At 37.2% G+C, this 27,974-nt stretch overlaps 2 protein-coding genes across 18 annotated transcripts in view; one reads left to right on the forward strand and one right to left on the reverse strand.

The window, feature by feature from the left end:
* Positions 1–21,026, reverse strand: part of atg4c.L (autophagy related 4C, cysteine peptidase L homeolog) — a 24,170-nt gene extending 3,144 nt beyond the window's left edge. The window contains exons 1-11 of one of the 3 annotated variants that reach the window (XM_018258246.2): positions 20,862–21,001; positions 16,386–16,507; positions 15,021–15,104; positions 13,253–13,489; positions 10,473–10,779; positions 9,660–9,730; positions 9,396–9,517; positions 8,047–8,125; positions 7,283–7,359; positions 6,024–6,143; positions 3,013–3,089 (exon numbers count right to left, since the gene is read on the reverse strand). In XM_018258246.2, the coding sequence (XP_018113735.1) occupies positions 3,013–3,089; positions 6,024–6,143; positions 7,283–7,359; positions 8,047–8,125; positions 9,396–9,517; positions 9,660–9,730; positions 10,473–10,779; positions 13,253–13,489; positions 15,021–15,104; positions 16,386–16,461 (1,250 nt within the window). In that variant the 5' untranslated portion in view covers positions 16,462–16,507; positions 20,862–21,001. The other 2 variants (XM_018258244.2, XM_018258243.2) reach the window with 2 other exon arrangements.
* A 2,784-nt stretch (positions 21,027–23,810) lies between these two features.
* dock7.L (dedicator of cytokinesis 7 L homeolog) overlaps positions 23,811–27,974 on the forward strand; it is an 87,754-nt gene continuing 83,590 nt past the window's right edge. For 6 of the 15 annotated variants that reach the window (XM_041590386.1, XM_041590387.1, XM_041590389.1 and 3 more), the window contains exon 1: positions 23,811–23,983. In XM_041590386.1, coding sequence (XP_041446320.1) covers positions 23,946–23,983 — 38 coding nt within the window. In that variant the 5' untranslated portion in view covers positions 23,811–23,945. The remainder of the gene's footprint in view (positions 23,984–27,974) is intronic. The other 9 variants (XM_018258247.2, XM_018258248.2, XM_041590390.1 and 6 more) reach the window with 2 other exon arrangements.

Below are 27,974 nucleotides of genomic sequence, written 5' to 3' on the forward strand. Positions count from 1 at the left end.
ACCCCTTTTTTTTTCATTAAATGAATAGAGTTTGTGTTGAACATGCTATGGTTTTTATTTCTTGCACTGAACAGGGCAAAATTTTAAAATGAAACTAAAGTCACATTATACTTCTTGGTCTCAATAAGCAAAGTCAACTGTCTACTTAGAAGCCTCTGTTTAATGAGCTAATCTATATTGAACAAGATAACAGGTTGTAGCTGGGAGAAGGGATGGCTTCTCAGTAGACTGGTGGTTTGTTTGACTTTGCTCTTTGGGACCACAAAGTATAAAATGACTTTAGCGCAAGATATATAATATGTAATGTGTTTACATTCATGCATTAATACTTTTACTTAATATTTAAGCATTGTAATCCATGTTGATAATCTATAAATAAAGTCATGAATAATGTTTTTATACTTCCATGTGCACCACTAGGTGTCCTTGGTTAATAAACCAAAGCAAGCACTACATGGATAGAATATTTTGAAAACAGAGACACCTAGTGACAGGTTGGGTAAACATGTAAGCACATGTAAGTAGTAGTAGTATTTACAAATGCTTTAAATAGTGGCTGCAAATTAAATCAGTGGTATTCAAAAATTCCCAAAAGGGAGCAGGTAAAAATCACAAACCACAAAAACAGGTTTATCAAATAACTTGGCATACCATATTTATACCATATTTATTCTTATTAGAGATGTTTAGATGCAATGCTGAAATAATGTCCAGATAATTAATGTGCTAGGAAGTTTGTAATATCACAAGGCAGTGTCAGAGAGGGCTACAGTAAATAAACAAAAATGGGTTGTAAAACTAGAAAAGATGGCAAGTCCTAAACAAGTCCAGAAATGTTTTAGTTAGGGCATTTTAAAGTACGTTAAAGTTACAACACTGTTCCCACACACACCCGCACCAGACCACAGAGAAAAACCAGTAAGAATAGGATGATGGGGATGTGGCTCCTACAATAGGGGTCACAATAAAGCAATCACTGGGTGTGCCTAACATATAAGCACACCAGAGATTAGACCTTTCCTTCTCCTTTAACTTACCATTTTGTGATAATGTCTGTTGCAACCTGTTCTTATTTGAACAAGACAGTGTTATTTCTTGGCACTGCCCAGTTCAATATTGCCTATCTGGGTTTCAGCATACTGAAATTTGGTAAAAAAATCCAATCAATCCCCACACCTGACTTTACATTTCCACCCAGTGATAGCACACTGCTATGCCTGCTGACATCACCACAACCCCCTCAACAACCTACCCCCCTGTGTAACCACCCTTACAATCCAAGGTCCCTATCACATTCAAAGACTCAGTAGGGACAATTAGATCAGGCGCCAAAAGACAAAACAGGAAGAAAATATAAATATTTATCTTTTGCTAAACACAGCAACAATATTTACAAGAAATTTGTAAATTCAAACCTCATTAAAGTCAAGGCTATTTAACATGATTCTGACCTATCTAAATGCATATACGGGTTTACAAACATCCAAAAAAAATAACATATTGCTAATTAAGTAAATAAGTGCAATATTTCTAAGAAATGAACCGTGTGTATTGCTTTATACTATTTCAAGAGTGCCACCTTCTGGAATTAAATTAAAATGCAGAGGAAATATAAAAGGCTAAAGGAACATTTTGAATAATTAATGCTCCCCATAGACGCGACGATTCTTCTTACCGAACGACCGATTTTAGGGAAGCCCGACCGATCCTTCGAAATTATCGTGCGGTTAGTGGGATTCGAACGATCGTACATCTTACGATTTTTCGGCCGACATCTGTCAGGAAATTGATCGGCCAGGTCAAAAAATCTTTGTCGGTCCCAGTGCAATCTATCTATGTTTGCAGGGCCAAGCAAGGAAGCTCCCATTTGTTTTCCTGGAAAATTTTTAGTTGATGGTAAATTCGTACGATCGTACCATCGTTCTGAGAAGATCGTGGTCTCACGATCAGGATCTGATCTTTTAAAAATCTCAACATCTATGGCCAGCTTAAGAACACAGGGACAAGGTATAGGATCCGTTATCCGGAAACCCTATATCCGGAAAGCTCCGAATTACGGAAAGGATGCCTCCCATAGTCTACATTTTATCGACATAATCCAAATTTTAAAAAATTATTTTGTTTTTCTCTGTATTAATAAAACAGAACCTTGTATATGATCTAAATTAAAGTATACTTAATCCTTATTGGAAGCAATTTTTTTAAATTTATTTATTGTTTACATGATTTTTTAGTAGACCTAAGGTATGAAGATCTAAATTACAAAAAGATCCATTATCCGGAAAGCTCCAGGTCCAGAGCATTTTGGATAACAGGTCCCATACCTATAATATTCTGTATGACAAACTGGCTGAAATGAGAATTTCTCTTTAACGTCCTCATATTAATTAGAAAAGATCAAAACATTCTAGCTATATATTTTTTTAAGTTTAAAAGTGAATACATTTAGCAACATAACAATGAAGGCAGCAAAGTATCAAGAACACCTAAAAAGGATTTTCAGTCTATTTGGCATATTTTGTTGCCCAAACATAGGTAGATGATGGGTGAATCCTCCTAATGGTTAAGTACATTAAAGAGGCATCATTTCACATGGGACATTAACACAACAGGAATTATCCATTAGTGTGAGCAAATGTTGCTATGTTTCAGTTACACAATACTTGCCTTGTAACCCATAAAGCTCATAAAGATGACGACTACCATTATGCTTAGAGAATGTTGCTTGGGTGATATAATCATTCCTCTATTCTAATTAATGGCACAAATATAATATCAAAGTCTACAAATACAATTGTTCTTGGCAGAGACTTCACAAATGCAATGTTAAAATAATATGAAGATATTAGCAACGTACTCTAGATTTAGGCCAAAAAGCAAAAAAGAGTTAGGGAGTGTATCCAGCCAGTAATTATTTAAAATCAACAAGCTTTATTCCAGGTTTCATTTAAAAACAGTGAACAGGGATCCACATGAAACATACTTCCACATGAAACATGACAATATGATCACCTGATGCGTTTCATGCCTCGTTCTGGCACTTCAACAGAGGTGACGTTTGTAGTTACTTTAGTCTTATATAGCAGTGTCTATTAAAAACATCAATTAAGTTTATAACCAACTTTTTGCATATAAACAAGTCATATTCTAGCAATAGTGCATTACATTTCTATTGGCATTATGTAGCAGGGTAAAAGTTGTACATTTTACTTTGAATAGTACTAATTGAAAAAGGCAGGATACCTCTCAATCAATATTTAATCCTAGTGGATACCGTGTTTTAAGGATAAATATCCAATACACCTTTGATCAAATATTTTTCTGGAATAGCCTTGAAATTTAATATGGTCAAATACTCATGATGTTCATACATGATATGTTTCCCTATTGCTGAATTGTATTTATTACTTAAATTATCATGCTCCAATTTCTCCAAGTCAATAGGTATAAGATGCTCCCTGGCTCACTCTTTTAAAGGATCAGTAACACCAAAAACTGAAAGTGTTTTAAAGTAATGAAAATATCATATAGTGTTGCCCTGCACTGGTAAAACGGATGTGTTTGCTTTAGAAACACTACTATACTTCATATAAACAAGCTGCTGTGTATCAATGGCGGAAATTGAAAAACGGCTAAATGGCACAGGATAGATAATGGATAACAGATAACACCATTAGACAGACAGAGCTTATCTGCTATCTGCTGTGTAACTTGAGCCTTTTCTCCTTTGAATGGCTGCCCCCATGGCTACACAGCAGCTTATTTATATAAACAATAGTAGTGTTTCTGAAGCAAACACAGCAGTTTTACTAGTGCAGGGCAACACTGCATTATATTTTTATTACTTTAAAACAATTAAATTTTTTGATGTTACTGGTCCTTTAAGGATCTGTAAATTCTACCCACAAATTGTTTGCCACAACTACAGGTGGCTAAATATATGATCCCTCTTGAGTCACAATTAATGTAACTTTGAATTGGAAATGTAGCTCCCATTATGTTACTTTTAAATGAAGTTTGTACAAGTATATGTTTGTACACTTTGCACCTATTTCTTCCACATCTATAACTTCCCTTTCTCATTAGCCAATTTGACCTGTCTTTCTTTAACTGTTTTTTAGGACGATACAGGCTGGGTGAAACATCATTGGATATAGTTTTTCCTCATGTAAATACAAGCTTTATGCTGTCCAGCATTTCTTTGTCCAGAAGAGGATCCATTTTCAATACATCCAACCTGTTTTCAATTATGTTTCTAATTTTTGTAGCCTGATTACTGTATTTTGTAATTTTGAATTTTGACATTTTTGGTTCCAGTTTTTTTCTTTAACCTTTTTAATTCTTGGGTTTATCAATTCTTGTCTGGAGGTACTAACTGCTCTTTCATAGGCCTTCCTAATTAGATGTGTGTCATATTTTCTTTCTATCAGTTTATCCCACAGGATCATGGCTTGGCTCTGGAAGGCATCCCAGGTAGTACAGATCCGTCTAAGACAATTAGACTACATTTAGGGGCAGATTTTCAAAATGTGAATTTAGAGCTTAATAAATAAAATATCACGTTCTATTCATTGCTATTGGATTTTTAGAACAGTATATATCAAATTGTGAGTTCTAACTTTCAACCACTGATAAATACAAATCTAAAAAATCCCATAAAAATTAATAGAACGTGGGTGAGTTTTTATTTATTAAACTCTAAACTCACATTTTGATAAATTTGAACATATGATAGAAAAGCTATTTCTATCATATTAATACAGTTTGCAAGTGTATATTTTGCACTGAAAAATATCAAAATACAAGGAGGGAGATAATCATGGTTTATCTAGCAAATCTTAAAATTGCCACACACCCAGGGGCACATTTACTATGGGTCGAATATCGAGGGTTAATTAACCCTCAATATTCGACCATCGAAGTTAAATCCTTCGACTTCGAATATCGAAGGATTTACCGCAATTTGTTCAATCGGAAAATCGCTCGAACTATTAAATCCTTTGAATCAAACGATTTGAAGGATTTTAATCCATCGATCGAATGATTTTCCTTTGATCACAAATTGCTAGGAAAGCCTATGGGGACCTTCCCCCAGTGTATAACTTGCATTTATATTATTTTTGCCAGTGTGTTAGAAGTTTCCTTAAACTAAGTTGTATAATTCTGGACAGTATCATTTTGTGGCTACTAGAGTAAATAAAGTACTGGTTTGCATAAAAAAAGGGCATTAACTCAAGGGAAGAAAACATAATTATGCCTCTTTATAGGTCCCTGGTAAGGCCTCATCTGGAGTATGCAGTGCAGTTTTGGACTCCAGTCCTTAAGAGGGATATAAATGAGCTGGAGAGAGTGCAGAGATGTGCAACTAAACTGCTTAGAGAGATGGAAGACTTAAATTATGAGGGTAGACTGTCATGGTTGGGGTTGTTTTCTCTGGAAAAAAGGCGCTTGCGAGGGGACATGATTACACTTTACAAGTACATTAGAGGACATTATAGACAAATAGCAGGGGACTTTTTACCCATAAAGAGGATCACTGCACAGGGGCCACCTCTTCAGACTAGAAGAAAAGAACTTTCATTTAAAGCAACGTAGGGGGTTCTTCACAGTGAGGACAGTGAGGTTGTGGAATGCACTGCCGGGTGATGATGTGATGGCTGATTCTGTTAATGCTTTTAAGAATGGCTTGGATGATTTCTTAGACAGACAAAATATCAAAGGCTATTGTGATACTAAACTCTATAGTTAGTATAGATGGGTACATATAATTTGTGTGAAAGTATGGTGGGGTGTGTGTATGGATGCTGGGTTTTTATTTGTAGGGGTTGAACTTGATGGACTTTGTCTTTTTTCAACCCGATTTAACTATGTAACTATGGTGTGGTGTGTGCTGGATTTCATAAAAGATGGCCTGGCAAAATGGAAAACTAAGCTGGCTGGACATCTACCATTGAAACATAGATGATTTTCCACTATTACCTGTTCTAAATTTTTTTTAGACATTTGCAGTTATTAGAACATACCTTTGTAAGTTCCTCTGCTGCCTTTTCAAACTCTCGAACATTCCTACAGTAAAATCCAACTGTGCAACTGGGATCCATTTTCTTGAAAGACATCTTCTTAGGAGAAGGGCAATGGAAAGACTAAAAAGGATAGAAAATAGAAACATAAAGTCTAACAAAATACACTGCAAAATGAGAAAACCTTAAATACAAATCATGAGCCTTTTTAATCTCCAGGAACAGTGATGAGTCACCTGGGACCCTCTAGTTGTTGTTCAAGTACAATTACAAAATGGCAATCTCTATTGAGGGCCATAGGCTACTGCTCTAAATGGTCTCTTTTGTATTCCCAAAGTATGTAGTTCTTTTTGTGAGAGTGTCACTTCCTATGTTTATGCAAGGAAGAAAACCAAATGTAATGTTGATCCCAGTGGTTCACCAACGTTTTAAAATATTATAGCTGCAAATGATGGATGAAACAAATTACCTTTACATTCCTCGCTCCTTCGTGATATCCATTGAAATGCAATGTTTAAATGAGATAATGTGTGTGATTTTACCTAATTAGATTTGCAAATCTATCCGAGTCGGCTATGAGCCTGAGCAAAATGTACATTGCTCCACAGGGGTCAATACATCTTTGTCAAATAATTTCTCCATGGTTATTCTACACTTAGCTTTTCAATTTAACGACTGTACAGATTCTCTTGTAGCAAAACGCTCCATACTCTGAAGTTTATTGCTCACTCCCTAGCAAAATTGTTTATAAAATCAAATAGGGAAAAAGTAATGCTTGTAAATTATATTAAAAATGAATATTAATATATATTCTTGGCCTGTGGGTTACTTTTTTCTTTTGTCTAAGTTACTTGTATAGAGAACTCATTAGTATAAGGAGGAATGGGCATATGTCCTAAATTACTGTGAAAGAGGCAATGAATTGTGGATGAGAGCTGGTTTGAGACATAAGCATCTATAAGTAAGAGCATACCTGGGGCATGGCTACATCTTTCAACACATCGTTAGCACTAGAAGTCACTGCTATTTTAGTAGTTAATGAGAGGTTATTAATTCTCCATTGTAGAAAAGCAAATTTATTTCAATCAAAATTTGTCAGCGATCACCTTGTAGAAAATGTTAATTTCAAAGTATTATTTCAACTCAATACTCCAAATGATGGATCGGGGAAGCTCTTGATTTCATGCAACTTCTAATTAGTGCAAACAGACTAGGGAGGGGAAGAAAATAAAAAAAAAGGTTCAGTCCTGCATCCTTTTTACCTCAAGAGGGAAATTCTTTATGCTGACATCAACAAAAGATTGGCAGTAATGAGGATCCATGTAAATCAAACTGTCATCTACAAGGGCAAAATAGAAAGACAAGTAATTCAAAAAACAGTATTATTATAATATTGCTTACCAACCATAATATTGCTTTCTATGCAGAAGAGCAGGAAAAAAAAAAGCCCAGCACAAGCTCTGCCAGGATGAGACTCAATGACTGATGCAAAGGTTTTACAGGACAGATTAACTTTTGCATAATCACATATGCTTATATAAGAAGATTTTTTTTTATAACAAAATGATGAGAGTGTCATTTCATTTTTGATAGCAAAATTACTTTTAAAAACACACAATTATATTCTAGCGTTTGCAAATGAAAAATGTACTGTACCAGCTCAGGCTGACAAGGACATATGACATATCATTTTAACATCAACTTACTCCACTTTATCTACGGAAATGTAAATATGTAAATAGAGCCTGCCAAGGAGCAGCAGCGCCATCTCATAAGTTTCATTAGATAGAAGGTAAAATATGCCTTGTTTATGCAGTGCGGGAAATTAAAGATGCATTTTACAGAAACCAATTACTATGTAGGCTAAATGACAAATGACTGAACTTTTGTGGGCCTGATGAATTAATAGAGGATTCCTCTTGCTATTGTAATTATTCAGCCACTGAATGGTCATTTACAAATGAGCTAGTTTTCAAAGGAAGTTGGAGTGTATGAATGCACACTTATTAAATTGCACAGCACCAACCTTGAAACCCCACAAAGTAATAGGACTGCTTGGGTTTGCCACCAATAATTCCAATGCAGAATTCAAGGCTTAGAATTCCCTGTGGAATATGGAAAATTCAAATCACTGTGTGATCAAAGGAAATCATTTATCTTTGGTTATCAGATGAACACACTGAAGCAGGATCGTACAAAACAGTATTAATACATGCCATCTATTATATTTAAAAGGAGCAATACACCAAAATAAAAGGATTTAAAGGTATGTACATATTAATGTAGCGTTACCATGAAGTTGTAAATATCTTTTGGCTTCAGAATAACTACTACAGGTTTAATATAAGTGGATGTTTCATCATGGAGGCAAAGACTTTCCATTATCCAGACATGAACACCAGAGTCTTAGTGGCACACAAAAAAAAACACAGCTTCACATACATTTGTTTTTATCTGTAGCAAATGTGTGAAATTAGTGAAAAACAATGACCCATGTCTTGGTACGTTATTAGGATTTTTTGTGTATGATGTGTGGGTATATTATCCTGTAGCCGTGTGGAGTGAGGTAACACTCCTCTGTCTGGTGCAGACTACTAAAAGTGACTGCAGAATGCTCAGAAACTAAATATTTTCTTTTATTTCATTGTACAATATGTACATTAAGCACCACTTCCCAAATTTACAGGGCATTATCCTTATTACTTATTGTTGAACTCTTAATAGCTGATCAAGATCAATTTAGGATAATTTTTTTTTAAATCAAACACTTTCTTCAATGAGTACTTCTAATTTAAAATTATTGTGCTATTCAGACCAAAGCAGAGAATAGCTGTGACAAAGAAGTATACGTGGCACTCAAAATATAGTAACTTGGGCCAGTGCACTTATCAGAGAATAGAAGCACAGTCTAAGGTAAGCAATTATATTTACTGGAAGGTGGCATCTCCAAATTTAAGTGGACTGGTCCGTTATAATATAAGAATGTACAGCTGAGCTTTCAAATTCAATCAACTGCATTCTTACTGGTCCTTTAAAAATAATTGAGAAGCTCCCTGAATATGGGTAACATCAATGAGTTTTTTGGATTTAAATAAACACAGCTAACAATCAAAGAATAACCAAAAATTTTGCTCTTGCATTCTATAAAAACATCTCTTCCAAAACAAGAAACATGGTGGCTCCTGCTCATTTGTTGAAATGTATAAGTGCACAAAAACGGAGCCCTTTGCAGCAGAAATATAGGTCCTTACACTTCAATACACAACAAATGGCAATTGTATATTTTGTTGTTGTTTTTGTTGCTACAACAATAAGAATATCTACCTTACACAAAGGTTTCTCCAGATATAATTACTAAATTAGACATTTTCCTACCTTTACAAACTCAAAATACTCCATGTTGGTCCTTTCACCACCAAGTCTCACAGGAACTAGAATTACAACAGCCTTCTCATCACCCTTATTACACTGCAGGTCATAGACATCAGCATTGTAAACTAGTAAGGAATAAATAACAAAAAATTAATTCTACAATCGGATAAACGGTTGTCTCCATTTAAATAAATACAAGAGAAGGGACAGTTTAATACAAATAACATCAGGGTATTGGGTTAACTGCAGTTTGAACAGGCAACTTACTAGTGCAGTCTTGAGCAACATAAATTGTTATTCCGTGCAGTTCTGGATCTGAGCTCTCTTCAATCGCCTTCCTAAAAGATTTATCATCAAGATGTGATTTTTTTTTGGGGGGGGGGATTCTTATTTGAGAATATTAAATCAAATTCAGTTTCAATTGCTCCTTAAAAATCTTCCTGGCTGCTTCTATATTACCCCACGTATACCCTTGTGCAAGTTCAGACTGGGTGCATGAGCAGTACAGAAATTTTTGGAAAAGGTCTCAGCTGTGAATGTACAAAGTCAAATTGCACAGGGGATACCCTGGGGCAAGAAAAATATATTGATAACATATTTATAAAGTGCAAACATATTACACAGCACTTTATAATAGAGGGCAGTATATAACAAACATATAGATTACATACAAAAATAGGTATAGAGAGCCTAGCTCAAATGAGCTTACACTCTAAGGAGCATATTTATTATGCTGTGTAAATAACAGCAGGATAATACACCACACATCGCCAGGCTTCCCTGTGTAAGAATGTTGTAAAATTGGGTTTTTAATTTAGAGTGACTTCCACTGGAAGCAATGTAAAATAATGGTGACAAATCTGGCATGCGCATGGCATAAAATTACCATTTTGATAAATTCACCATTTATTGATAAATTCACCATTTATTTAAGACAGCTTTTTACACCCATTTTTTCGGCAAATTTAGTTTTACACAGCATAATAAATATGCCCTAAATGTAATAAATCTCTAACTACTGTCTGTGAAGATTAACGTTTTCAGAATGAATGTGTATTAAACAACAAAAACATAACGTACCTCAAAAGGTGAGAAACAACTGCCGGACCGTACCAGTCTCCAGCTGCTTTGCCTGAATTTTTCCCAAGCTTCACAAGTTGATGTAAACCAAAATAGGAAAGTGGGTAGTCTGCAAACCAAGATATTATTTTTCTGTGCAAGTCCTCAGAATGACTTTTCTCATCACTGTTGTGCAATGGTTGCTTGCTTGATTCTTCATTTTGAGGGGAAGATTTTTCAAGAGATGGATCAAGTTTCCTTGCAGTGTTTGCTGTCCAAAAGTCTGATTCAGAACAAAAAATGTCCAGTGCCTCTGTCCAAGTCCAGTCTAAATTTAGAAAAAGTGTAAAAAGTGACAGCTAAAAGCTCCATTTATTATCAAACAGTTCTAAGCTACTAGTATTTCATTGGCTCAGTGGTGTTTGGTAAGGTAAAGATCATGCTTAAAAAACGATTAGTAAAAACTGAATATATTTAGTAACAGAAAACTGCCCTCAGTTTATGGTTATTAAAATAAAACTACATATTTTAAAAGTGATGTGAAATGGTTTCCAAGATAGATATAATTTACTAAGAGATTTGCAGGGCAAAAAGTGCAATTTTGGAGGCAATTGCAATGTTTTTTAAACCAAAATGTAGTTACTGTATGTCCCATTATGCCAGTGCCTTTGCGTCCACAAGGTGGAGATGTGTCTGGTGCAATTGTGGTGGGCCTGTCAAAATATGTGATCTTTGCGTGTGTTTGAAGTGAATCGGTGTGCTGGGTACTTCATAAATAGAGGCACTTGTGCAAAATTTAAAACAGGAGGCAAGACAAAGGCAGAAGCAGGAAGTGCCCCTATACAGAATTGCAAGGAGTGACTTTGGACACATTTAATGAATGGACAACAAACTTCATGCAACCGCAGCTGCATTTGCAGTAAGTGAGTGACAGTTAGTAGGGTTTTTCTCTTGCTGCTTCTTCATTCCTCACTGGGGTGCACATGTGACGTAGAGTGAAAAGGCAAACATTTTCAAAAAAACTGCATTTTTGCATTGAACATGCATTAAAAAACAAAAAAAAAACAGAGGATTGCTCAGTGGTGCTCAGTGAGAAGAACCCTGGGCCAGTGCAGTTTTCCACTAACAGGAACAACGGTATCAAGGGGTTTCAGGTGATTTAAATCACAGAAGTTCCCCAGTGATTTTGACTTTCCTTTTCCTTTAAACAAAAATCAATCTTTTGCTACTTCTACCATATACTCCTGTGGAGAGACGACCCAAAGTGGCACAAGACGGCGCCTGCCAACCCTGTGCCCCTCTTGCATTTTTCAGCCAAAAGTTATACCTCTTGTTTAGAGAGGCCCTGTGGTGCCGATGAGGAGAATGAGGGAGGCCTCAGGAGGGGGCTTGGGTTGTTCACAGGGTTCTGTTCTCCTTTACCTCTTCTATTAGTTATTTGTTGTTCTTGTATGTTACCCTAAATATTCACCCTATTCACCACTTTAGAATGTGTTGCCTCTTTATAAATACATGTTAATAATATACAAGTTGTTATCCTTATTAGTACAACAATACAGGTTATGTGAACCAACTCCATTTATAGCGCTACAAATGCAGCAACGCTGGATCCAACAGAGCTTATTTTTCTTAGCAGATAAACAAGTGCTTAAAAATAGAATGATAAATCAGAATGATAATCAGAGGGTAAAAGGACATTCATAAGTCTTACACACCTACAGGAGGAAAACTCTTCTAAGCTGCACAAAAGCATATGTACTTTCACGTCAGTGGCCTTTTAACAGATGTGTCATCCAAACATTATTCCATTAGAACCCTTAATGTCCTTTCTTGAGCTGATGTGTTGCAGCCCTAAGAGTAGATATCAAATCTAGGGAAAAAGTAGTAAAACTTGGTCACAAGAGGGCCAAATTCCCTGAAAGCAAAAACCAAGTGGGTACCGCCAGCTCCGACCTGCTCCCCGTGGCCATCTGAGATTGCGATGCTTCACAAATGGGTACGTGCTGGCTGGGGTTGTGTGCGGGCCCCTGATGCAGCGGCCCTGGTGGGCCTGGAAACCCGCCTCCCCAGTCCAACTATGACCCAAGGGAATGATTGTTTGACTATTGCAATTTTGCCACGTTGATGGCTAGATTGCAACTGATCTGCCTGAATGCGGGCCAATCATTCTGTGGAATTACAAGACCACTGAATTCGTGGTTCACAGGTAACGTAATATATATGCTAAATCAGATCATGTTTGTAGTGTAATCATAGTGCAGCTGATTGGTTAGTGTCTTTCTGTTTCAGTGTGTACTACTGATGCATTCTCTGTTATAGCCCTACGTTTAGGCAGCTATATTTGAGAAATTCGTTGGTCCTGCTAAATGGTTAGCAACTTTCTAAATAATAGCAATCAAAACATTCCAGTGGTTTTTACATTAATAAATATAAACAAATATAATTGCAATTGAAAGCAGTGTTTGTTTGTCCATTTCTGCACTGCTGGCTCTGACCTGAAACAGTGTAGCAGAAGTCAGTTTTACTCAAGGCAAGTCTCCCACAAAAGAATTGTATGTCTCTTTACAGGTCTGTTAATCAGTGGGCTCCTCCTACATTGTTAAAATAGTCAGAACCAGCAGTGCAAAGTAGACAAGGATACTGCTTCCAGTACAAAATACATATATAAACTACCATATATAATATACACGGTAAAATATTATTGAATGCAAATTGGACAGTTGCTGTGCATTTACAGCCTGTTTAAAAATCCATAACACAATTTTTGTGTAATGCTCTATTATTTACTGAACAATACTAACCTCTTCCCAGGAAGTGTACTAGCAATCCCTGTGCCAGCAGCATTTGACCAGTACGTAATGTGCAGCCCCATCCACAATCTGTTGTCCATGTTGATGCTTCTATTTGGGGGAATTCCTCTCTATAAGTAAGCCATATTCTGGAAATGAAATCCTTCCGAAACTCATCCACATTTCCAGAAAGGTCTTCATTTGATTCAGAGCCAGAATTGGAAGGACCATTGGCTGTTACACTAGAATCTAAACACAGATAATACATCTATGATGTCTCATGTATACTGTGTTCAGATTTCTTTCCCTTAATCAATAAAGTACAATAACAAGAGTTCATGTGCATGTATGTTTTCTCCATGTTTGTTTATTTGTTTCAAAGCTGCCACTCATATTTTGTGTGATAATTCTGAGGAACTGCCAAACACAGAGGCATTTCTCCCACTTTTCCATTTAAGATTAACATGCATATCCTTGGTTTGCTCCAAAAATATATAATAGCAATTACGGTAGGGCAATACTTGGATAATTCTCAGATTTACTAACAACTAAATCCAAAAGATTCAGTAAAACGGAAGGTAGATGATTTAGTTAAAATGTTTTTTTGTTGGTTTTGTTAGGCAGTAGAGAATGCAAGTCTGCAATCTGCCTGAATGGCCAGTCCATCTGCCACATACAGATATCACCTGTATGAAGGGCTGTGTATGAAAAGTAGCCAAGCATCCTAAAAGCACATCAGTCATGCCTGTAGACTATTTCAGTTAGTCACATAGTGAACATGCAGGCTTGGGAATGGGAGCCTGGATTAGGTAGTAAGTCACTTGAGCCAAGGGTTTGATGTCAAAGATACTGCATTTTAGTGGTGCTCAGTTAAATTGTCAGTCTGAGCACCTGGAGAGGAAAGCAATGAGAATGTTCATGTTCCTACTGAGATCTTACATGTTGATAAATGTGATAGTAGAACAGGGGTGCACTTAGTATATGGTAAAGTGCTTACAGCATTAATATAATATGGGAATTAAGGGGGTGGAGAGTGCAACATAATAGACAGGAGAGGTAGGGGCTGTTCACTATCAAAACAAATTTACATATGAAGCAAACCCATATATATCCAATGCTCTAGGCAAAGAACAATATACCTACAATGAAGCAATGTTGGGCAAAAGTCAATAAAAAACCAGAACCAATCATCTTTATGACTTTTTTAATGTTAACACGCATTACTTCTCTCTATTACCACATGGAACAAATACCAATAAACAGGAGAAGAAACTGTCAAATTTATATCTACACTGGACCAAATAAGACGTTTCAATAGCTCAGGCTATTGGTACATTTCAGTAGACAGAAATGTTTTAACCTCTGGGCTTAACCCACTAGAAAATGCTACAACCTGGCAACTACTGAGAATAAGAATCGTATGAAACAGCCAATCCAAACAGCCATTTTTACTCAGTTCTTACCTGGAAACCAATACACCGTGAAGTAGTGCAGGTATCTGCTGATCAGAGCAATGAGAAAAAACTTGGCTCTCAGAACAAGTTAAGTCCAAACGATTACCATTTTTGATCTGCTTTTTTCATTAAAAAAAAACAAGATTGCTACAATGATAGATTAGAACTGTATGTAATAAAGGAGATGGGTGTGTTTCAGTCAGGTGTTTCTCTTTAGATATGTCACATTATATCAGATTGCTGTTCTACGAATAGCCATTCTTTCTACAATGGATGTAAAAGTCTTATCAATATACAGGGTGTACAAGGTCACAAACTGGACTTACCTTCATATTTAAAATGGTAGCATTTTCCAAGTAAAAACACTGGTGAATTTCTCTTGAAGTAGGTTTTTGTTTTCAGTACCCAACCTTTAAAGAGAAAAAATAAAATAAACTGGATTCTAACCAGTTAGGCTATTACACACTGGTTGTGTTCTCTACTGGAGTTTTTCAAGGGAAAAACCTACCAAGGAGCAAGTCTTTATTTTCAAAGCAAACCGGCTGCCACTACTAGTGTGACAAGCAGTTTCCATTGAAACTAATGACAGACTCCTCATCCGGGTTCTGGCATTTCATGGTCTGTTGAAAAACACCAGCAGAGAATGCACAACTGCGTGCCAACAGCGTATTGTTTTTTGTATTATTATTAATATAATGCTTTCAATTGTAGGCTTTATGTAACAAAATATACATCCAATGAAGATCTCTTGCGCTCACAAGAAGGTATTATTTTCCCATCTTGGGAGTTATTAGCAAAACACAGTAGCTAGATCTTTCTTATCTGTATTATCCTGCCATAGACTCAGTTAGGTCAGACTTTGACCTTAAGGTTAGACTATGGAAATGAAAAATTTAGCATTTTATTTAGAGGGGACAGATAAGAATGCTGCAAGAACACTGCTGGTACATGCTTTGCCAATGAGTAGAATATAGAATTTAATACTAAGGGGGTTATTTATCAAAGGTCAAGTTGTATTTTACCCGAAAAATTCAAGTTTTCAAAAAACATTTTTTCGGGTTAAAAAAAACAAAATTTTTTTGAGATTTATTATACCCCGAACCTGGAAATAGCTTGAATCTGAGAAAACACAATCTAAAACCTTTTGAGGTCATGTAGAAGTCAATAGCAGAGTTCCCTTGAACCATTTGAAGATATGAATAGCCTTCATGATGTTCGAGTTTATTTCGGTGGGTTTCACTTGAAAACTCAATCATTTCAAGTGATTTGAGGTTTTTTCCGCCTAATTTCAACTTGACTAGACTAGACTAATTCGAGTTTTTTACATTCATGTTTTTTCATAAATTAGAAAACATTTGAGTTGTGAGTTCATGCGAGGTCTAAAAAAAGCTCACAAATGTCTAAAACTCGAGCTTTGATAAATAACTCCCTTATTGCTTTACTGGATTTTCTAATAATTTAGTACAACCTTTGCATGGGTAAGTAATAATTCCTGATAGTGTTATGAAAGAATATTTGCCTCTCCTGGGGGAAAACGTATACTTATATAACATTATTATTTCTTAACCTTTATGCTGATATTAATTGATGCTGCTAAATACTCCCTAAGTCTGTCATTCTATATACATATATAAAAGATCTGTTACTCCTGTAAGACATATCAAATAACAAAACAAATATCTCACACTTACTATATTTCATGTTATGCCATGCAGATAAGAACTTGGATTTTAATTTCTCCACATCATCTGTGCCACTGGCTTCCATATTTCTGTCTGGAAAGCAAACCCATGCCTTTCACATTCACATTTACCTAGTAATACAAAAAGATAGGAGTCAAAACTTTTAAAGTGCAATAAATTAACAAAACACTCAAAAAAAGAAAAAAAAAGGAATGTGGGCCAAACAGATATGCATTAACAGAGGAACTACTGTATTACCAAATCAGATTTTATGAATAAAATAAGAATGCAAGTTTACTGCGTGAAATTTGGAGACATATAGGATAAATTAAAAAAAAAAAAAAAAAAAAAATTTTGTATGTATACTGTATGGTGCTGGTTTTACTTTTAGCTGTAAATTAATATTATAATTTCTGTAATTTGAATCTTCATAACTTAAGTCTACTAGAAAATCATGTAAACATTAAATAAATTTTTTTTCTTTGCCTACGGATTCATTATATCTTAGTTTGGATCAAGTACAAGGTACTGTTTTACTATTACTGAGAAAAATAAATCATTGTGTAATTCTGAGCTTTCTGGATAACAGGTTTCCAAATAACGGATAATATACCTACACACTAGCAGGGATATGGAGATGACAATGCTTTTCAAAGGAGAGGTATTTCTGGGTTTTGTTGTCGACCTCTGACTGAGATTTCATGTGGGCAAGAAAGTGTGCCTGTACAGTACAACACAGGTTGGGGCTAAAAGGTCAAGTTGTAAACTCATAAAGATCTAAAGAATACTATATATAGTGTATGTATATAGAGTCAGGGTTCGTCAGGGGCCGGCGTCCAATTTCTGTGCACTGGTCGATAGGCTCAGGGGCCCAGTTCAAGACTGTCCGCGGCCCATCGATTGGGGACCCCTGCTGTAAACTATAAAATGTAAATTAATACATTTGGTTGATACATTTCTCATCTTTGTACCTGCTAAACAGAATTGTTGAATTTCATTACAGGCAGCTGTTAGAATTGATACAATAGTTGCTAATATTGCTGATGTTGCTGAGAAATGTATCAACTAAATGTTGCAAAATTGTAACAGTTCAGAATCTGCATCTGAATTACTGAGCTGCCACACTGAAACACCAGAGACTGGGCCGTTAAACTTAGATTTTGAAAGAAATGGTAAAAGATAAAAAAAGGGAAAGTAACTGAAAAAAGTGTTCTGGGGAACAAACTGAACCCGATTGAATTGAAAAAAAGTATTTGGAAAGTGAACAACCCCTTTAAGGGGCCTATTTATGAAACCTTGATTCTTTATGGTCAAGTTTTAAAGGGAAAATGTTTAAAGGAAAAAAACACTCAAAATTTTTGAGATTTATTATACCACGAAGCTGTTAACAATCCGAATCTGAATATACTCCCTCTATAAACCAGTCAATGTCATGTAGAAGTCAATGGCAGATGTGTCTTTTTCAATTTGAGAATGTTTCTTGACATTGAGATCTGCGCTGGTTTTCATACAATAATCGGAAAAAGTTGAGGTTTTCGGGGGTCAAACTTGAAAAAGTCGTACAATTATGTCTTGATTTTCCTGCACTGACTTTTTTTTTTAAACATAGTTTGCTTCTCCTTTAATAAAAAAATGAGAAAAATTCAAATCTTAGTAAATACACCCCTGCCAGTAAAAGAGCTCATACACCTTCCTACAGCTGGTGTACGAAAGATTCACTTAAACAGGATTTTCTATAACTGGACACAGAAATATCAACCAAGGTTGCCAAACAAGTTGATTTGTCACCCAGCTGTCACTTCAAAAAGTTTGGCACATCTCATGGCTCTGCAGCTAGATCAGTTCCCACCACAAGCTGCATCTCAAGAAAAGCACATGTATATTGTATTGTGCACTATATTAATTGTTTGGCAAGGCCATTGGTCAGAAGGTCAGTTTTTACCTCCTACACAAGCCAATAAGCTGCTAGGGCAATCCAGCATGGCCAACTCAAGCACCAGATGGCTACCCATGTGCCAAGTGTTTGTGCCTATTATTCCATTTCTGAAATGAAAAGGTTAAAAAATCTTCCCCTGTCCCAAGAAACAGCTGACAACAGAGCCTTTTGAACAACTACTAGTCTGCAAGAAATCTACCACCAAGGTGCAATTTACACATCAGGACTGAAGGAGGATACTTGAGTCAGTAATCAACTCATTTACTTCCCCAGGCATCATTAGGCAAACACTGTGATGAGTTAAAAGGTTATATTGTGATGAGCAATTTTATCTAGAATGGGCTGTGTCCTGAATTTTTCACTGTAACTGATGAAATCCCCCCCTGTGAATGTGTATGACTATTTAGCAATAATCAGTGCTTCATTATACCCCTGAGAAGAATCCACAAAGAAAGTGTTCATTTACTTTGCCCTAAAGATCCTGAGCACGTGATTGTCCATCAAGAAAAAGGAGTGAATATTAGGCATTTTGCTATATACATCAGAAAGTTAAAATAACATTGAACAATGGAATCTGAAGGTGGCAATTTTCGAATATAAAAAGAAATAAAGAAAAAACAAATCACTTGAAAGTGCTAATACCAAATGAAATGAAAAGATTCTCTTAAAAGGGATAGTTTATCTTTACATTAACTTTTTATATGGGAACGGTCTTAGCATACCTTCAATCGGTCTTAAAAATTGTTTTTGAATGATTTGCTTTCTTCTAATGCCACTTTCAAATGGGGGAGGGGGCACTGACCCCAGATGCCAAACATCTATCGCTCTGTGAGGCTATGATTTTGTTACTTTTTATTATAGTTGATCATACAAACCACTGTCTGGTTGTTAGGGTAATTTGGACCCTAGCAACCAGATAGCCTCTAAAATACCAAACTGGACAGTGGCTGAAACAAAATGCGAAATAGTTTAAAATCCACAAATAATAATAAATGAAGGCCAACTGTCTCAAAATATCATACTAACAAGCCCTGTGCACAACTCAGTAGACAGACTGCAGTTCTTAAAGGAGACATATAGTCTAACTGAAAAAAAAACTAATTTTGTAGGCAATAAGTAAGTAAGTAATATAAGGAGTTGCTTTTACATGGTGCTAAAAATGTATATTATCTTTAAAAATAGCCCTTAAAATAGCTCCCTCTGGTGATGATCTCTGGTCCCTGTCTGTGTTTCAAACAAGGGGTGAGCGTGTCCTAACGGTCCCTTCCAGAAGCACAGTAGAAGGGAGAAAGCCAATCACAGCCCTGCAGTTACACAAGCAAAGACAGACTTCAGTTCCCTACCAGCAGTGTCGGACTGGCCCACCGGGATACCAGGAAAACTCCCAGTGGGCCCAGGGCTCAGTGGACCTCTTGCTTCTAACCATTCGGGCTATTTCATGGCCATTCCCTATTTCTTTATGAGATTAAAGAGACTTAATAATGGAAGAATAGAGAATAGTATGTAGACAAAAGAGGTTGAGTGAGGAGGTATAGTAGTTTGTAAAGTGGGCCCCTGGCATCCCAGTCCAACACTGCCTACCAGGTCCTGCTAGCTTCTGATTGGTTACTGTACAGTACAGAGACCTGAGAGGAGCCGGCTCCCCTGCATAGCCTGGGAATTTAGGGGGCAGGAAGTGGAAGAGAAGGGAGGAATTAGTAGGGTTTTTGCTAAATATTCAATAAATCATCCTGAAACTACTTTTTAAAGCACAATTCTTCTATCTAAATGAGTATAATGCACTGTTAAATTTTTATTTGTTTTTTTTTTTACACAAAATGTCTCCTTTAAAGTAATATCGACACTAAAAATTTTAAAAGTCGTGTTGCCATTTTTTTTGGTGATACTTCTACTTTTTTAAGTTATTGCTACTTGAAGTTCCTAAAACCTTACAGCTTTGCCAACCTGACTGTCCCTTCTTAACTTGTCAGAGTTTCTAATGCTAACGGACTCCTGCTGCACAAATATGGCAGCCCCCTCATAGAGGAACATAGGGGTAAAAAAGGTAATGTAAAAGCATCAGGCAAATACTTTTATGCAAAATTATAAATAGCATTCAAACATAATATGTTAAAAAAAAAAAGAAAGGTTATTTTCTGGTGTCAGTATCTCTTTAAAGGCAATGTACCAGAAGAGCTGTTTGTAGGGGATTTATTAAAATACAAGAACCGGAAACCTAAATCATTTCCTTTCACTGTCCCAGGGGAAGGCTTCATACATAGCATTAGCAGCAGATGGAACGATTTCGCCGTGCAGGTGGCCAGTAGTAAACGTTTCAAAAACGCAATATTTCCATATAACCACCAGCATCCCCCAGAAAACAACATGACTGCTCGCTGAAATACAGATCGGTGCTGTAGCCAAGTCCAGAGCCGGCAGAAAGAAGGGGGAGGCAGATCAAACCCATAGCTTTCACCTCTGTTAGGCCCGTTCACAATGAACAATGCAAGCAACCGATAAGCAGGTTTGCTTAGCGACATCCCTCTCCCTGCACATTGCTGAACCTTTACCTTCTTATCTTTTGTGCAAATGCACAGGGCTCTGCCATGGACCCTTCTCACTACAGCTGCCGGTGGTGAGGGGAGAACAAATTCAGTGGAACGCAGGAAAGCCGTATTGAGCTCTACACCGGAAGAATAGGATAGAGCTAGCTTACCGTAATGCTGTGAAGATAGCATCCAACCACTTTCCTTTAGCAACTTTGTACCAGACTGGATTGGAGGGAGACGATTTTCATGATTGCCATATATGCAATATGCAAAAACGTAATACTCTCTGAGCAGAATAGGGTAGGACTGACATGAACCAAGTTTCTTGAACAAAAAGGTGGAATTACCACTTCACATAGGGGTTTTGGTGCCCATGCCTCAGACCCAGGGGGAAAAAAACAGGTGGGTCAGACCAACCCAAGTCCACTGCTCCCTGACAGATACTGTAGGAGCTCCTATACATGAGCTGGTACAAACAGGACCATAGTCAATAAATGAAGTCCAACCTTTTAATAAAATAATGGACAGCATTTCTTGACTAGGGTCTTGTTTGTGCCTGCTTTTGTATGCAAGAATTGTCCAGAATACTGTAGGCCAATATTTCTAGAAAAATAAAGAATTTTTAAATAAATAGGTTATATTATCCTGGCCCCCCCCCCAGTGGCGTAACTAGATATTACTGGGCCCCACAGCAAATTATTTTTCAGGCCCCCAAAATGTTTAGAGGTTGACTTGTTTCTCCAATATTTATTGGAATTGTATATGAATTAGGGCCTCATGGGGCCCCTATACCTCCTGGGCCCCCCTGCAGCCACAGGGTCTGCTTCCTCTATAGTTACGCCCCTGCCCCCCACCCCACCCGTGCCTGACCGCGCAACGAAGGGGAAAGCGGCGGAGAGTGACACGGAGGAGAGGAGAATGGACAGAGGGGAGAAAAACGCAACGGAGGACAGGGTGACAGGAGGGAGGGGAGAGTGACAGAGGGGTGGGTGGCAGAAGAAAGGAAAGTGTGCAAACTCGGCTAGGGGTAGGCAGAAGACAATTTTAGAGGTAGCTGCCCAGCACCCCCTATAATTGCGCCCCTAGGAAGCTGCCTCCTCTGACTACCCCTAGTTCCGGCCCTGTATTATCCCTTTGAATGATAGTATATTTACATTTATAGAACACACACATAGAGGTGGTCTATTTTGGCAGTAGGTTTAGCTTGGAAACCCTGACCTTCTTTCATCAATCATATTAAGCCATTCAGAAAGGAACATGAATACTTTTACAGAGTGATTGGTCCTTAGGTCTGGCTGATGTCTTGTTGTCAACTCTCCTGGATTATTTGGCAATCTGTGAGTTCTGACAAATGCCAAATGCCAGAGGGGCTGCTGTAAAATGTGTGCTTGGAATGCCTGGGCCTATTTTGACTCCCAGTCCAGCCTCCCGGTCTACTGTTGTTTAAACCGTTCTTCTGGTTCCGAATGTGCGTGCTTAGGGAGCACTCAGTGATGTTTGTGCGACTGCATGTGTGAATAATCTCTCCACAAATCTAAATCACAGGTTGACTGCTCTGCTTTAGGTAAACATACAAGTAGTGGTGTATGCCTCTGTAAAAATCAAGAGTAAAAAGGAAAAGAAAAATCATAATAAATGGTTCCTCAAGGGGCAGGCCCAATCCAAGGGTTGTCAAACAATGTTTCAATCTGTAGGATTCAAAGTGGGGTGACTTTATTAGAACATACAAGAAGGCTTTATGTATGTCCTAATAAAGTCTTTTTATTTGATTAAAACTTGAGCTACTGATTTACTAGCAAATGGACCTCATCCCACTTTGAATCCTACTCTGCTTAAGGCTACTACAGATCCATTAAGATTGATTCATGAACATAGGCTACTCTCAAGTACTATGGCAGAGAAAATGAAAATCAATTTTACAAATCAGAATTATTTGTTTAAAGTTGACTGGTGCTCTTCCTTTAATTCTGAGCTTTCTCGATAAGGGGTCCCATACCAGGCTAAAGCTATTTTATGATCTACTTGCGCTGGTTATGATATTTACAAACATATGCTGTTTGGGGGGGGGGGTCCCCGAAAACCCACTGTCACACAACTCATTTTCCTGTTTGTGTCTGCTGCATGCTATTTTTATTCAATGCAACCTGACTTATGTTATCCCCGTAGGAATGCAGAGGCAGCCAAGAATGCAATTACTCTACTAGTCTGACTTCTACTAAAGCATTTGACACTGTTCCACATCACAGTTAGTTGCATGCACCAAAGGCATGTCTAAATAAATGGAACCAGATCACAATATTTGCTAACTACAGTAAGCAGATAAAGTGCAGAGCAGATAAAGGGTGGTTGATTTTTTCAGTTAATAGGTCATAAATATAAAAGTGTAACCAGTGTTGCTGCTTTTTTGACTGTAAAGTCTCCAGCTCTGACTATTCGGATTTCAGTTGTGTTCCATTCTAAACAGATCAGGTTGCATTGCATAAAAATAGCATGCAGCTAACAAAAAAAGGAAAATGAGTTGAGTGACAGTGTTTTTTAATTATATATATATATATATATATATATATATATATATATATATATATATATATATATATAAAATATTTGGTATCGTGTATACTTCTGTATTGTATATTTGACCAGCCTTTAGATACAGTTGCTTTCTTTAAATCTTTAAATGCAACACCGCCCAAACTATGTTGAGCATTAATGAGAAAAGCTTTTATTTTTTCACATAAATTCAAAGTGAAATTAGTAAAATGCTGCTACTAAACCTGAGAGGGGGAGAAAGCAGACAGTAATAATGACATTGTCTTTTAAAAAAAATTAGTTCTATATTGCTGGTCGGTGTTAAAACCCGGAACATCTTGATGATTCCCTAGGACGAACAGGAACATCTGACTCTCAGACTTGTATGAAATCACAGCTCTCTGATTCACAATGGCACAAGGTTGATATAGGGAAGGAGTTGGATCTTATCTTAGCAGCATTACGGTACACTAACTCTATCCTAGTCTTCCGAACTGGAGCGCAATACGGCTTCCCTTGCGTTCCACTAGATTCCTGCTTCCCCCTCACAGCCAGGAGCTGCAGTGAGAAGCGGCCATGGCAGAGCGCCGCGCATTTGCACAGAAGATAAGCAGGTAAAGGCTCAGCACTTTGCAGGGAGAGGGATGCCGCAAAGCAAGCTTCTTTTTTTATGTTATGGGATTTAATCGGATGGTTTCATTGTTTGATGTGTTCAGTGAGAAGGGGCCTAACAGGGGGATTCCATGGGTGTGATCTGCCTCCTCCTTCTTTCTGCCGGCTCTGGACTACTTGCATATAGTGCCGATCTCTATTTCAGCGATTGGTTGTCCTACTCAATTTGTCCTTGCGTTTGTGTCTTGTAGGGGAGATGCTGAAGCTGGTTACAATGATAGGAGGAATTGCAAGGTGATTGTGTGTGGGATGTGGAATTGTTGCGTGAAGCTTTATGTGGGAAGTGCGCAAGACAAAGATGAAGTGGGAGAGGGGCTGCTATTGGGAGAAAGAAGTGCCTGGCCGGGAATAAAAGTCGAATAAAACATAATGTCGTCGTTTTGGTTTCATTCAGTGGGCTGCCTTTTTATTAGGTGGTACTGACACTGGTCTCCTTTATAGTTTGATTCGGTTTCACTGGGACATCCAACATACATTAAAGACTACTGCTGCTGCGGGGCATGCTGGGGACTCACTGTCTCTTTGTTAGGTGTTGGGATAAAGACTGATTAGTGATGGAGGTACCCAATACATACACACACACACACATATATATATATATATATATATATATATATATATATATATATATATATATTATATCCTTATAAACGGTGAGTTCTGATGTCATCAGTTATAAACGGTGAGTTCTGATGTCATTTCAGTCACATGACTCACTGAAACTTGTGTATTATAATAAATAAAGTACCCCCAGTTGTAAAATATGAGGATATTAGAAGTTACCTCGGAGTTCCATGACCTGTATAAAAACACTCGGCCTTCGGCCTTGTGTTTTTATATGGTCATGAAACTCCTCGGTTACTTATAATATCCTTATAATACACAAAAGCCATGAATACCCTGTAAATTATATCCTTATAAACGGTGAGCTCTGATGTCATCAGTTATAAACGGTGAGTTCTGATGTAATTTCTGTCACATGAATCATCGAAACTTGTGTATTATAATAAATAAAGTACCCCCAGTTGTAAAATATGAGGATATTAGAAGTTACCTCGGAGTTCCATGACCAGTATAAAAACACTCGGCCTTCGGCCTCGTGTTTTTATATGGTCATGAAACTCCTCGGTAACTTATAATATCCTTATATTTTACAATAGGGGGTACTTTATTCACTATATATTTTACAAGTGGGGGTACTTTATTCACTATATATATGATACCAATCACATTCATTTCTCCAAAGAAAACAGACATTTTATCAGGGATCTGAAAAAAATATACATGTGAGCACCAGCTGTCTGTACGGCAGAACTCCCAGCATCCAGGAAGCTTGTGTTCAACGCTCACTTGATATGCCTGCCTGTCACTGCTATTTTTCTTTCATTCATGAGCCACATTTCAGTGTTACAGAAATATATATTTGGGTGCATGCGTGGCTACTATTAAAAATTGATGGGACATTTCAAGGAGACATGTAAAAAGCAAGACTGTACCAGTGCATTCAACTCTTTTATATATAAAAGTGCTTTAAAAAAGTAGTGTTTCTGGTTACTTTATTGAAAATTTTCCGACCCATCTGTTCCACTGCTTGTTGCCTTCTTTCCCACACTGCACTGTGGGATAAAAACCAGTGCAGCAGCTTGGCTGACCTGATAGGAAACTGAAGCCTGTCTTTGTTTGTGTGATTGCAGGGCTGTGATTGGCTATCCCCCTCCTACCGTACTTCTGGCAAGGACCGTTAGGACACACCCACCCCTCATTTGAAACACTTACAGGGAGAAGTTACATAGTTAAATCGGGTTGAAAAAAGACAAAGTCCATCAAGTTCAACCCCTCCAAATGAAAACCCAGCATCCATACACACATACCCCTCCCTACTTTCACATAAATTCTATATACCCATACCTATACTAACTATAGAGCTTAGTATCACAATAGTCTTTGATATTATGTCTTTACAAAAAATCATCCAAGCCATTCTTAAAGTGAACTTCTATAGGGAGCTCCAGTAAAGGTCCATTTTTAAAGACAATATTCATTTACAGGCAAAAGTAAAACCAGCACCATATAGTATACATCATTACCTACAAAATTAGGGTTGCTTTATTTATCTTATATATTTCCTTTAAGCATGCAGAAGGCATATGAGCATATTCGCCCACAGTATGGTGGTATAATAATAATACAACTGTTACATTGACAGATTCAGTAAAGATAAGTATTTTATTGTAAATGCACATCTATTTGATCAATGAGACATGTTTTCATCCTTTACATGTATATCCTTGACTATTATTGTTACAGTCACGTATGTTTGTTACTGCTGTTGTCTTATAACCACTGTAATTGTTTTGGTTACAGTACAAATAACTATAAGATAACTTTAAGCTTCTTGCTTGATAGTTTTTTAAATTACAGTGATATGTCTATAATGCCTCATCCCATATGAACATATTTACACATTCCAACCATGCTACCAATTGCTACACACACAGAGCCTAAATACATAGAAACATTAAATAACTCTCTCCCCATACACCTAAAAGCATCAGTGCCCTCCTCTGCAGTGAGCACAGGCACCTTTTAAATACAGCCTAAATGTATCTACCCCCACCACAGCAATGGGTAGCTAACTGTTGTTATTATTAATCTGACCAGTTCATTAAGTTAGTTCTCGCAGCTTTGGTCACCAAACTTAGCATGAGAGACTAAGGACTCGTTTACTAACAGCAGACATGTTAAAGTTTCTTTTTTAATATCCTGCACATTCTGCCTATTGTTGCATTGAGCTGGAAATTTGTGTCTCCAAATTCAAAAGATCACTTCATGTGTATAATTTAAATAATAACATAAGCCAATACTCTACAAATGGATCCTGTGGGCCAATTGCCACCCCTCAAAGTATTCTTCATACTCTCTCAGTGTTCCAGAGACCCTTGCTAATCTTTTTTTCCCCTCAAAAAATATGCAGTAAATCAAGGATGAGTTTATGACAGACAGATCATTTCTTCACTCCATATTTACCAGTATAAAGCAGGGAAAATAAGTATTGAACACATAAACGGTTTTCCCATTAAATATATTTCTAATGTGGCTATTGACTTGAAATTTACACCAGATTCCAGTAACAACCCAAGTAATCCACACATACAAAGAATCAAATCTTGAAGGTTTCAGGGGTCTCTTCCATAAACTTTGCTCTTCAGTTTTTTTCATAGATTTTCAATTTGATTTTCAAGTCGGGTGATTGACTGGGCCATTCTAGCAGATTTATTTTCTTTCTTTGAAACCAATTGAGAGTTTCCTTGGCTGTGTGTTTGGTATCATTGTCTTGCTGAAATGTCCACCCTAGTTTCATCTTCAGCATCCTGGTAGATGGTAGCAGATTCTTATCAAGAATGTCCTGGTACATTTCTCCATTCATCCTTCCTTCAATTATATGAAATCTGCCAGTACCATATGCTGAAAATCAGCCCCACACCATGATGTTCCCACCTCCAAACTTCACTGTTGGTATGGTGTTTTTGGGTGATGTGCAGTGCCATTTCTCCTCCAAACATGGCATGTGCAATGACATCTAGAGAGTTCAATTTTAGTTTCATCTGACCAGACTATATTCTCTCTGAATTTCATTGGCTTGTCCCAATGTTGTGCCGCAAACTTTAAAGGAGAAGGAAAGGTTAAAACTAAGTAAGCCTTATCAGAAAGGTACATCTAAATATACCAGTAAACCCCCAAAGTGGTGCTGCTCTGAGTCCCCTGTCAAAAGAAACACTGCATTTCTTTCCTTCTATTGTGTACTCATGGGCTTCTGTATCAGACTTCCTGTTTTCAGCTTAAACCTCATTGCCCTGGGCAAGAGCATGCTCAGTTTGCTTCTCTCTCCCCCCCTCCCTTCTCTACTGTAATCTGAGCCCAGAGCAGGGAGAG

Source organism: Xenopus laevis, chromosome 4L, assembly GCF_017654675.1.
Source record: "Xenopus laevis strain J_2021 chromosome 4L, Xenopus_laevis_v10.1, whole genome shotgun sequence".
Taxonomy (NCBI): Eukaryota; Metazoa; Chordata; class Amphibia; order Anura; family Pipidae; genus Xenopus; species Xenopus laevis.